Source organism: Parus major, chromosome 27 (assembly GCF_001522545.3).
Source record: "Parus major isolate Abel chromosome 27, Parus_major1.1, whole genome shotgun sequence".
Classification (NCBI taxonomy): Eukaryota; Metazoa; Chordata; class Aves; order Passeriformes; family Paridae; genus Parus; species Parus major.
This window is the reverse complement of record NC_031796.1, coordinates 2,371,772-2,384,137: the sequence shown is the minus strand read 5'-3', so window position 1 is coordinate 2,384,137 and position 12,366 is coordinate 2,371,772. Positions and strand designations below refer to the sequence as shown.

The 12,366-nt window shown below is 46.9% G+C and overlaps 2 protein-coding genes across 2 annotated transcripts; one reads left to right on the top strand and one right to left on the bottom strand.

Annotated features, from left to right (window-relative positions):
- The first annotated feature begins 29 nt into the window (after positions 1-29).
- Positions 30-356, top strand: LOC107215229 (feather keratin Cos1-2-like). The gene has a single exon (XM_033520082.1). The coding sequence runs from the start codon at positions 48-50 to the stop codon at positions 354-356; it is 309 nt and encodes a 102-aa protein (XP_033375973.1). The 5' UTR covers positions 30-47.
- Positions 357-6,062: 5,706 nt separating this feature from the next.
- Positions 6,063-6,963, bottom strand: LOC107215227 (feather keratin Cos2-2-like). Its single transcript, XM_015651243.2, has 2 exons — positions 6,874-6,963; positions 6,063-6,575 (listed from the first exon to the last, which is right to left on the bottom strand). Exon 2 carries the CDS (start codon positions 6,552-6,554, stop codon positions 6,246-6,248), a length of 309 nt encoding a protein of 102 aa, XP_015506729.1. The 5' UTR covers positions 6,555-6,575; positions 6,874-6,963; the 3' UTR covers positions 6,063-6,245.
- Between the last annotated feature and the right edge of the window lie 5,403 nt (positions 6,964-12,366).

The following is a 12,366-nucleotide window of genomic DNA, read 5'->3' as shown; positions in this document are numbered from 1 at the left end:
TGCTCCCTCCCTTTCCTCTGTGCCAGGTGCACCTGTGACCCCGAGCCATGTCCTGCTGCAAGCCCTGCGACCCTTGCTGCCAGCCCTGCGGCCCCTGCCCACTGGCCAACAGCTGCAATGAGTGCTGTGTCAGGCAGTGCCAGGATTCCCATGTGGCCATCCAGCCCTCGGCCGTTGTCGTGACCCTTCCTGGCCCCATCCTCAGCTCCTTCCCACAGAACACCGCCGTGGGATCCTCCACCTCCGCTGCCGTTGGCAACATCCTCAGCTGTGGTGGAGTGCCCATCAACTCTGGGGGCTTTGACATCTCCTGCATCACCAACTGCTATGGTGGCAACAGATGTCGTCCCTGCTAAAGCTGCCTAAAGTCTTTAGGCAAGAGCTTACAACATCTCAGAACCTGGCTCTGGGCAGGAAATAGTGCTTTAAGACATGGTATTTAGTATTGGAGCCATTGTCCCCTTCTAGTACTTTTTGTATTTCCTTTTCTTTCTGTGTTTCCCTCAGCCAGCCTAAGAGGACGTGTTGCTCTCCCTCTTTTGGACAGGCAGGTGGACACCCTGCAGGAGTTCCACTGCATCTCTGTGGCTGCTCATGGTGTTCTCTGTGAGCCACCTTTGTTTCTACCTTACATTCATTAAAGTTGTGCATCCAAACCTTGGCCTCTAAGTTGTCCTTTTTTCCATGGCAACTCTTCCAGTCTTTTCAGGGTTGAAGGTGGAGGGGAAGAGCGGGGACTCCCACTCTTTCTGCCGTTTCCATTGGAGTTGATGAAGAACATCCTCGATTACTCCACAACCAATGGCAAACAGGGAAACGATGGCTCCAAGGGGTGTCAGGAATGAGGAAACAGCAGTGTCTGGGAACAGCTTACAGCCTTATCTCTTCCTTCTTCTCCCCTGCATTACCCAGTCTAGGGCAAATGAGCAGCACATGTGGTCAAAGGCAGATGAGACAGGTACCTCACAGTCAAAAGGAACAGCAAAATTCAGTGTCTGCATAAAGTACGAAAGTTTTATTAGTATATGACATACTTAGTCCACACTAATTGATAATTATAATTATGAATGTAATTGATATGTTATAGTAGTCCCAGACCTACTACATAAGCACATGGCAGTGGACTTCGGATTAAGTGGCTTAGTAAATGGGAAGAGAGAAATTAAAGAGGGAGACATTAAATAATGAGGGAAAGACAGAAAGAAAGAGGGGGAAAGAGAGGGAAAGAGAGGGAAAGAGAACAGTAAAGAAAGAGAACTAGAGAGAAAAAGAAGTCCTATTACCAGCATCAATCTAGCAGGTGAGATGTCAGTCCTGGTTTCAGCATCCATCCATCTGTGACAGTCCAGTCCACTGGGTATCCAAGATCCTAATGGCAATGGCCAGTTTTGGGGTGGTTTCTCTGCCCCAAAGACAGGTTCCTCACTTTCTGTGCAAAGGAGTTCTTATGCACAGTCTGTTCTTTCTGACCTTTCTGGAAATGGGTTGGAGGCTTCAGGGGTCTTTGGTGACCTTGATCCCCCCCCTACAGTCCATGTACATTTTGCGACCTCATTTTGCTATCCTGTGTTATGCTTCTCTTCAGGAACTACACCAAGGTTGTTTTTTCCAGAAGAATGCTGTCCCACCTCTGTATGGCCCCTTCTCCAGCCACATCCTGTTTTTTCTCACATCACCTTCAGGAAGTCCTGAAGGCACAGCAAAATAACAGCTCAGGCACACAATGCCCCATGGACTTCGTTTAGTTCCCCCTATGCTCTTCCTGCCCAGAGTTCATGGCTCAGACACCATCTGTGTCCACCTCACTGAACACTGGTGTAGGAGCATTAGAAGATGTGGGGCTCTTGTGCATGTCTCAAACCCACAGCTTGATGGCTGTGGAGCCGTCTGAGGGTTCTTGGTAAGAAGATGCTGTGAGAACAAATGTGATGTGGCTGGATAAATGGCCATGTGGAGGTAGGACAGCACTTTTCCAGGAAAAATGTCCTTGTTCTGCTTGGATACTCCATCAGCTGAGTCAATGCTCAAGCCAGGACTGGTGATCTATCTTCCCTTCTTTCTCTCATTTAATGCCTCTCTCTTGCTTTTCTTTCACTCTACTATATATTGACAATTGTCTTTGTTTAAAACTCAGGTGTCTGCCAAAGAAGGTGGGAACCTTCAAGAAATGGAGAATATGAAACCCTTCCCTCTGAATTATTATAACTTTGAAATTAAGGGGCTTTGATATAAAGATATGGGAAAAGGAACAACAGTTCTTTACTGGTCTGTATAACAACTCAAACAAACAACACCCGGGCAGCAGCACCAAACAGAACCAGACACCAGGGCCAGCCTTGCCTCGGCCGCAGGCGCTTTCCCCTTGGCTGCAGTTCCGGGCACGGCCGGCAGGGGCGCTGGTGGCTCCCGGCCGGGCAGGGCGGGTGCGGTGATTCCCCCGCGCCTGCAGGGGGCGCTGTGGCGCGGGCTCGGCCGCGTCTCCCTCGGGCGGTGATGGCGGCTCAGGCGATAGAGGAGAGGGGACGTGGCTCCCTTTGCAAAACTCTCGGGGAGCAGCCGGTCTCAGTGCCATCATGGGTGGTGAAATGTGCTGTAGCAGGAACTGCAGAGTGTTGAGCTGGAACTGCAGAGGTGAGCAGACTTGGGGAGGCAAACGAAGCATAGCAAAAAACCTCAAAGCTGTAGCAGGAGCAGCGGGGGTCCAGGTGGATGTGGGGTGCCAAAATAAAATGTAGCAAAAACTTCCAAAGTAGGGGCAGAAAATGGCAGGGCTGGGCAGCCCCAAAAGTAGAGAAGATGGAGAGAGGGGGTTGTTTAGGGTTTTCCCTGTGCTTAGGCATTGATGGGGTGGCAACAAACCAAGAGAATAGACTCACTCACACTCCTGATCTAATTCTCCTTTCTGGCTCCAGGAAGAACTGAAGAGAGTCATACAGTTTATTTCAGGCAATTGATTGCCTATTAGTGTGCCTTTAAGTGCTGCGGTGCTGAATTCTACAGAACTGGTAACTCCAATTTAGAGAGCCTCCCACTCGTGTGTAGCAACCCTGGATGTAAAATAAATGGGTTTTTTTATGATGCCATGCCAGGAACATAACAAGGCTCAATTTGCACTTACCTGGAAGGCTAGACAATGCACCTTTATCAGACTCTTACAAGAGTATAAACATTTCCGCATGATTGTACAGGCTGTACTTGCCAAATGTTTACAGACGGTCTCATCTCTTTCTCTGGACATGCAATTATGTAATATTCTAATTGCAGGAGATACCACCAGCAGCAGCCCCTCTGAAAAAGTGAGCAAAGCAGCAACAGTAGTGTGGTGAGCAGTGAATGAACTAGAAATTGAAACTACACCTGAGGAATGTCAAGGCCAAACTGGCCCTGATGGACCAACAACATTTTTATTTCTCGGCTCAAGTGCATTAAAGAGACAGAACAGAGACCCTCTGAGTGGGAAAAGGTACTTCTGTCATTATTCCAAGCTGTTATACACCCTGAACAACTACGGGGTAACCTGTCTGGGCCAACTCTGCTGAGACTTGTAGTGTTTTATCTTTCCAGGAACAATACTGGGAATTGTGCCAGCATGTCCCATTGAAGACTGAGTTACTTATCAAAGAACTCCTTATCATTTTGGTAGGAGCAATCATTGCCAGGAGGAACCAAATTTGGATCACACATCAACAAACTCAACCCACAGGGCTGAAACCTTCACTTCTTTTGTTTATGCTAATCAATATGGTAAGCATCTGCATTCTGCACTACACATACTTCTCTCTTGTGGCTGCAATTTACTGGGGCAACAATTACAAAGGAGGGTGACAGTCAAAAGGTAACCTAGGATAATAAAAAGGGAATTCCACTCCTAGCATCTAGATAATAGTAGCAAGTATTAATTTTCCTTTATGATCCCACAAACCATAAACCACACTTCTTGTTTCAACAGTGCACGGTGCTTCAGTATATACCATGTACCTAATCATTGTGTCAGGATTAAATCCCAATGGAGATGCACTCTAGTCCCTAGAGTACAGAGTATGGTCCTGATGGAATGGAAGTGCTTGTGCAAGAAACCCTTGTGAATTTATATTTGTAGACAACATTATTGTACATACAAGTACCCTAATATTTGTGCTTGTAACTTTGTTTGACATTATGGGATATGATTTTAGTTATTCAGCTCCTGTTATGTCTTACCAATTGTTATGATTTAATTACACACTGACTTAAGACCAGCAACCTATTCCTACTGAATGAATCTCACTTGGATGTGAAAAATGCTATTGAAGGAAGCTTGGGAAAACAGACAGAAAATTTTGATTACCATTCATCCTGATGTAGAAAAATCCACTGGGTGATGGAAAAATCAAAGAAAGACAGAGGACATCATTGTTGGGACATTTAAACTGGGTAGTCACCAAGAGCAACTGAAGCTCTTAATAACACATTGTACCCTGTGATTGTCCTTCTGATGTTAATATTTTTGCCTTTTATTTTTGTAATAAGATTGTATATTAAAATGTAGGAGATTATAAAGACATTAACCTCCAAATTCAGACACAACTTATATGCTTTTCCCCTTTCTCTCTCTCTCTCTTTCCCTAGTTCTCCTTTTCCAGTCCAAGTCCATATTGATGTTTGAGCCACAGGTGATAAGATGATAAAATGATAAGATGGTAAGGTGTCTCAAACACCAATATCCAGATAGCCATGGAGCCAACCAAGGGCTGTTGGTAAGAAGGCACTGTGAGAAAAAACAGGCTGCAGTTGGAGAAGGAGCTGTACAGAGGTAGGCAGCCCATTTTTGCAACAAGCATCTTTATTCTCTCTCCTGGAGACAAGTACAACACCGTATGGTGCAAACACAGGAATGAGGTGACAAAGTGAGCATGGACTGTCAACCAAACGTTGACCCAGCAGCAGTGAGCACTGGTTTGGTCAAAGGCCTCATCCAGGTGATGCCTTAAGTTTTAGCTTTCATATTTTTCAGATTATGTGCTGCCCAGGTGTGTAGTTCTGAGCTTCATATTAAGTGTTATTAAGCTCTCTTCACAGAATAGGTAGACAAAACAATCCTTTTTCAGCTTGAGACCAAGGACAACCGTTACAAGTTTCAGGCCCAAAAGTATAAACAACTGTGGACTGCAGAGGGAAAACAAGAAGGATGTGACTTCATAATCTGAAGCTGCAATTGGACAATTAATCCCAATATGCAAATGGACCAAAATATATGACAGTGTGAGACCTCATGACCGGTCATCAATTTTGTGACTATTTGGGGTTTCTCTTCAGTATAGCCCTGGCCAGATTCTTGTACTGCCCAACATGTATCCATTAAGGCTTTTAATGAATACCTACTTTATTCTTTAACTCTGTCTAGCCTCTGTTCAAGGTCAGCCTCTCAAGACATCACAGGAAGAACCTGATGGACAGATTACGTACATTCATACATGTGAGAATTGTTACAAATTTATAATAAAGCCAGAAGACATATTCAGATGAAAGTATTTACCACTGCAAGTGGTAAATGAGTATGTAAATGAGTATCAGCCAAGTATGGCTGATTGTGAATTACCTCAGCTCTGCATGTCTGGATACCAGCTGGGTCCTACCAGTGCTGAGGGAGTGTATCTCATCTACCCATGCTCATGTGCAAGCCATGGACTGTAGACCAGGCAATGGAGGGGAGGAGAAGGAAAAGGTGAGCTTGTAGGCTGTACCCATACATTGTCGTTTCCCTTCACAGCTGTTGCCAAATTTGGAGCCACGGTTCTCCTGATGACCTTGTCTATTGAGTACCCAGGGATGACTTTGTCAGCTTTAAGGGAATTGAACCCTGTTCTTTCTCCACCATTTTCCCTAAGCAATATGAAAGGTTTGCCAGAAAATGAAGGATGACTCAGAGGCCAAGGCTTGGATGCAAAAGTATTTTATTGAGTCTAAAGAAGAAGACATGGCTCACAGAAAGCACCAGAAGCAGCCCCTAAGATGCAGTGAAGCTCCTCCAGGGTGACCATCTGTCTACCTTAAAGAGGAAGGGAGGACAAAAGGCTCCCCTGGGCTGGCCTGGGGACAAATGGACAGCACAGAAAGAAGATGGAATAGTAGGAGAAAGAAACATCATCCTAAAGCTGTAAATAGAATGTCCAAAAGCTCTGTTTCCTGACCAGAATCATGTTCTGCCCAGAACCACGTTGTGAGGTACTGGAGGTTCTTGCCTGAGGATGTTGCCAGAAGCAGATTTAGCAAGGACGACATCTGCTGCCACCATAGCAGTTGGTGATGCAGGAGATGTCAAAGCCCCCGGAGCTGATGGGCACTCCACCACAGCTGAGGATGTTGCCAACGGCAGCGGAGGTGGAGGATCCCACGGCGGTGTTCTGTGGGAAGGAGCTGAGGACGGGGCCGGGCAGGGTCACCAGCACAGCAGGCGGCTCAATGACGACATGGGAGCTCTGGCACTGCCTGACACAGCACTCATTGCAGCTGCTGGCCAGCGGGCAGGGGCCGCAGGGCTGGCAGCAAGGGTCGCAGGGCTTGCAGCAAGACATGGCTCGGGGTCACAGGTGCACCTGGCACAGAGGAAAGGGAGGGAGCAGAAAGTGAGGACACATGAGGAGCAGCACTGCACCCAAACACCCTGCAGCCAAGGCACCTCCTGGCCCACATTGCAGTGCCCAGCTCAAAGCCCAGGAGCCACCTCAGCCAAGTGCCAGCCTCTCTCTGTCTGCACAAGACCTTCTCTCCCCTGCCCTCTCCCAGCAGAAGCAGCTCCCAGCCCTGTGCTCCCAAATCCCGTCTCAGCTGAGACCTACAGCCAGGAAAGAGCTGCTCTTGGAGCAGCAGGAGGAGAAGAGGTTTCCCACTCACCTGAGGATTCCTGAGGAGAAGGAGGTGAGAGAAGTGGATGAGAGAGCAGAGACTGGGGCTGCCTTTTATAGCAGTCCTGCACTACCTCAGGCCCAGAGGCACCTTTGTGGAAGTCATAATTTTCTGACCAGATCCCAGCTAATGGTAGGGGCTTTGTCCTGGTTTCCTGCACTGCTGCCTTGTCATTTCCTGGCCTCTGCCACATGCTTTCCTATATGAAGGGTCATTTCTCAAAGTGCCAGGATGACAGCATCAGGGATTTCAGGGCAGAAAGACATCAGTGGACAAAGAAGGTTTAGATCAAGGGCTGTTGGTATCCTATGCAAGCAGGTGATTTGTACCTGTCTCATTCCTCTGGACTCCTTTGGTGGCCAGAAATCAGCCCTGCTCTCATGCTTCCTGTACACATGCCCAAGGTCTGCGTGTGACATGACACATTTTTTCTTTTGCTTCCTTCATCACTCTGTCATCAATACTCAGTGTTTTACTCAGGTGGGTTTCTGCTGGGTGTATTTGACTCTAGTGCTGTCTTAAAGTACTGAGAAAAATTGTGCAGTCTCATTGGCCTCATCTCATGTCATCTCATGTCATCTCTGTGCACTCTCTGTAGGTCCTCTGTCTTTCGGTGGTGCACTTGAGTCTGTTCTGCCAGTGTGAGGGTTCCATGCAGAGCACACGTCAGTGTGGGCTTGTGAGGTCTTTGTCCTGAAAACATGTGCAGATCATGGTGGGGGACTCTCCCTTGTTGTGTCCTTAAGCCCCACAGTGTTGCCAGAAGGAGACAATTTACAGCTGAACAGTGCTGTCTTCAGCCTTGCAGAGAAGTGTCCAGAGAAATGAAATGCAGCCTCTGCCTCCTGCACCCTCCATTTTTTGCTTTATGTTTAGGTAGAACACCAAGAATGTCTGTCCACTCCTTCAGGATATAAATCCCTAATAGATCCCTTCTGGTATAATGTTGCTGTACATTATTTATTTATTTATTTATTTCTATATATATGTGTATATATATGTATCTGGGGAAGGGACACAGGGTCCCCGTGTCCAGGCCAGTGCCTGATGCACTTCTGTAGCTCAGCAGCCCAGTGTTGAGTGAGGCAGTGCTGAGACCTCCCAGCAAATGGGTCTTGGACCTGACCCACGTTCAGGTGTTGCTCTGCTGAGGTATGTAGGACAGCTGGATCAAGGGTTGCATAGCTGAGTGCTTCTCCCTTCCCTCTGATGGCCTTGCTGGAATCTTTGCCAGGCAGTTCTGCTGGGAGGCTTCAGCCAGAACCAACTCCTCTTCCTATTGGGGAAGCTTTCAAGATTAGGTCCTCGTGCTTGTAATCTGAGTTAGAGCTCTAGCTGTGACACATCTCTGCCTGACCAGGACCCCATTGTTCTGAATCTGGACTTTGATACACATGTAACTTCCCAACTTGACCTGGGATCTGTCTCATCGCTGTGAGCACACATGGTGATTGCTAGAATTTGCTGAACCCTGGTTGTTGTCGTGGGACCTCATCCAGACATCATCTGATGATGCTAACATTAAGGAAATCACCATAATAACCTCCATGTGTTTAATTTTCTGAGATACCTACCAAGGACATTGGATGTCTCTATTTTTAGAGTATTTCTTTTAAATCTTTAAGCATGACTAGTAATACCATTTTTCTTAAGAAAATTCAAAGTTGTCTTCTGCTTCCTATCTGTTTCAGCAGGAACATCCTCATTCTCCCACTGTTTTTCCCCTCAGAGGACAATGGGCAGTGATATCAGTTATTCCTTGTACTTGTCTACCTGGAAACCAGTGTCAGGTTTACAGCTTTTCTTTTCCCAACCTTCCATCCATCACTGCCCCTCTCTCCCAGACCAACCACTCTTCATGTTTTCCAGAAAGGACAGTGCAGAAAATCTCAACTGTCTTTGTAGTCCCAAATTTCTGAGGTTCAGCACCAAAGGCTGTTCCCCATGACCTCCAGGCTACAGGAGAGGTGGGAGCTCAGAGGAGCAGCATGCTATAGTGATCCCTTTCCTGTGGGAGACTGGGTTATTGCCTCAGGGAAAATAAAAAGGTGATTAGAGAACACCCACCATACATTTGATACTCTCCTGAACCCCAGGATGACATTACACCTCCCATTTCAGCTGTGATAAGATAAAATATTTTCATAAAATGCTTTGTGTTTGAAAGGACCTTAAATAGAGCTTAGTTCCAACACCCTGCTATGGACAGAGTCCCCTTCTACTAGACCGGGTTGATTCAAATTCTGTCTAACATGATCACTTCCTTTCAGGGAAGGGGCAGCCACAGCTTCTCTGGATAACCTCTTCCAGAGCCTCACCACCATCACAGTAAATAAATTCTTCCCAATATTTAATTTTGAACTATTTTTTTCAGTTTAAAGCCATTCCCCTTTATCTTATCACTACATACTTCCATAAAGGAGCCCCCTAGCTTTCTTTGGGTACTGGAAGGAGCTATAAAATCTCTCCAGTCTTTTCTTTTCTGGGATGAACAACCTCAACTCTCTGAACCTGTCTTTGTAGCAGAGGTGTTCCAGCTCTCTCATCATCTTAACAGGCCTCTTCTGGACCCTTTCCAGCAGGTCCATATCCTTCCTATAGGCCTTTTATATTGGGGGTCCTGGAGCTGGAAGCAGTACTCCAGGTGGGGTCTCATGAGAGGGAACTAGCGGGGGAATATAGCTTCCCTCAGCCTGCTGGTCACATTTCTTTTGATGCAACCCAGGATATGGTCAGTTTTTTGGGCTGCAAGCACACATTTCCTGGTCATGTGATGCTGCTTCTGCACCAAAAGCCAGGGTCCTTCTCCTCAGGGCATATATCAATCCATTCCCTACCCATGCTGTATTTTTCCTTGGCCCTGCCCTGAATCCAGGTGCAGAACCTTTCACACAATCTTCTTGGACTTCATGAGTTTTGCATAGGCTCAGGTCTCAAAGTCCACCAAGGTCCTTATGCTCTCTATGGATCATCTCTGCTGTCTGTAAAGGTGAGCCAGCCTTGCCTCAGGAATTTGTCAAACCCAGAAGGGACAGATTTCCATCCCTTCCTACATCAGGCTTGCTTCCCTGAAGACAAAGCAACAGCTTCACTTGACAATATGGTAAATTAATTTCATGTTTTCATGAATTAATTATTTGCTGCAGAGGAATGCTCAGTTCAGTTAGTGTCCCACTTTAACTTTAGCTCCCTTGGGCACAAACCATGGCAGATCTCAACCACTATTCTCTCCTCTTCCTAATGACATGTGATAAAACCTCTACCTATGATCTACCTTATAGAGAGAACTGGATTTATTTTGTCTGGAGAAAAGGAGGCCAAGGGGAAAGTTTATCGCTCTAACACTACCTGGAAGGAGGCTGTGTGTCAGTCTCTGCTCCCAAGTAACAAGTGATAGGACAGGGGGAATTGGCCTCAAGTTGCACCAGGGAAGGTTTAGATTGGATATTAGGGAAAAAGTCTTCCCTGAAAGGATTAGCAAGCATTGGAACACACTGTTGAGGGAGGTGGTTGAGTCACCGCTCCTGGAGGAGTGTAGATGTGCACATAGGAACATGGGTTAGTGGTTGAGTGGGTAGTGTTATGTTTATGGCTGGACTTGATGATCTTGAAGGCATTTTCATGATTCTGTGACTGTGCAGCTATCAGGAGTTTTGGGCATTTGAATTAGACAATTAAGAATGAGACAATCAAAAGGTCAGTGCAACCAGGAAACACCACACATACAATGAACTTTTTCTTCTCCATGTATCTTCTAACCCAGGTGAAGAATGGCCTTCTCATTGTCCCTGCACAGAGCAATCAGTACCTGCAGACCTTACTGCATTTGTTCTTCCTCATCATGTTTCTTTTGTGAAGACCTGTCACTCTTCCACTGCTGCATCAAAGCTGATGGAGACTTTCCTTGTCACAAGGAAAACCATTGCCTCCTGCAAGCCCTGGTCGTATGTAAATTTGGTTTGTGGTTGTCTTCACCCAGGTGGTTCTGCTGACTGGCCCACCTGCACCCAGGAAAGCCATCACTTAATCCCTCACATGGTCTCTGCTGATGCTGATCCAGCAGCTGCTCCCATCCCATTGTGTGTGCCAAAGAAAATCAAAGAGTTGGAGAACCTGTGCTACGAGGAAAGACTGAAGGAATGTAGCCTTTTCTCCCTGGAGAGCAGGACTCTTGGGGAGGACTTTATCAGAGTATTTAAGTGATTAAATGGGATCTACCAAGAGCACTGAGGGTTTTTCAATGCGAGGATCAACATGGAGGGTCTGTCCATGAGGGTCACACACTGAGTAAAGAGGAACTGGAGATTATTTGAGTCAACTGGCAACTGAGACTAGTGCTTGGGTCTAAGCATGAGCAAGGTGAAGCCTTGGTTTCTGGACATAGCAAGATGTGCACGGGGCCAGTAAGATGGAGAAAGACCATGTCTCTGTCTTGAACTGAGGGCAGGAGCGTGTGTGGAACCTCATAGGCTTCATGGGACGCTCTGTAGCTGAGTTGTTATTCTGAGCCCCGCAGTGCCTTGCAGAGTTCCTTTTCTGCATGCAAGAGGCCATGGATATCCAGGGGGTCACATGGATTAGAGCACTGCTCAAGGTTGAAGGCAAAAGAATTTCTGTGTCCCATCCCCACTGCTGCCACTCTTTGAACTTGTGGTTTCACTGGTGGTCTCTGTGCAGTAGCCAAGGATGTCTTCATTAGCTCCAAGAGAAAGACCACGGAGGAAAATCCACTGCTGGGACTCTCACCCTCTGCCATTCTTAACTTCGTACGTGAGCAGATTTGAAGAGTTGCCACAGAAAAAAAAGGAGAACTTGGAGGCCAAGGCATGAAAGCACAACTTTAATGAGTCTAAGGAAGAAAAGGAAAACACATGGGGCAGTCACTAAGATGCAGTGGAGCTCCTGTAGGGTGTCCATCTGCCTGCCATACAGAGGGAGAGAGAGCAAAATATCCCAAAACTGGCCTGGGGAGACACAGAGAACAGGTGGTAAGAAAGGGCAGAGGGGAAGAAGCGCTGTCATGTCCCCTCACATGGCTGTCCTTGGGTGTGTGAGCAAGAAGCACAAAGGAGATGACCATTTCCTGACAACCTGGACAAAAACAAACCGCTCAGAAATTACCCAAGCGAACATCACCCATGCACAAGGAATGCCAACAGCCCTTGATCTGAGACTTCTGCCACAGAAATCCTTGAGCCTCTCATCCCAGCAGTTACAGAATGAGATCTTCATATAGGAAAGCATGTGGTAGAAGCCAGGAAATGAAAAGGCAGCGGAGCAGGAAACCAGGACACAGCCCCTACCATTAGCTGGGATGGTGCACATTTGACATGAGCTGGTCAGAAAACTATGACTTCCCACAAAGGTGCCTCTGGGCCTGAGGCAGGGCAGGACTGCTATAAAAGGCAGCCCCAGTCTCTGCTCTCTCATCCACTTCTCTCACCTCCTTCTCCTCAGGAATCAGGTGAGTGCGAAGATCCT

Bases quoted from the DNA above. Each gene is read 5' to 3' on its own strand.
- LOC107215229 (XM_033520082.1), top strand. From the start codon at position 48: ATGTCCTGCTGCAAGCCCTGCGACCCTTGCTGCCAGCCCTGCGGCCCC.
- LOC107215227 (XM_015651243.2), bottom strand. From the start codon at position 6,554: ATGTCTTGCTGCAAGCCCTGCGACCCTTGCTGCCAGCCCTGCGGCCCC.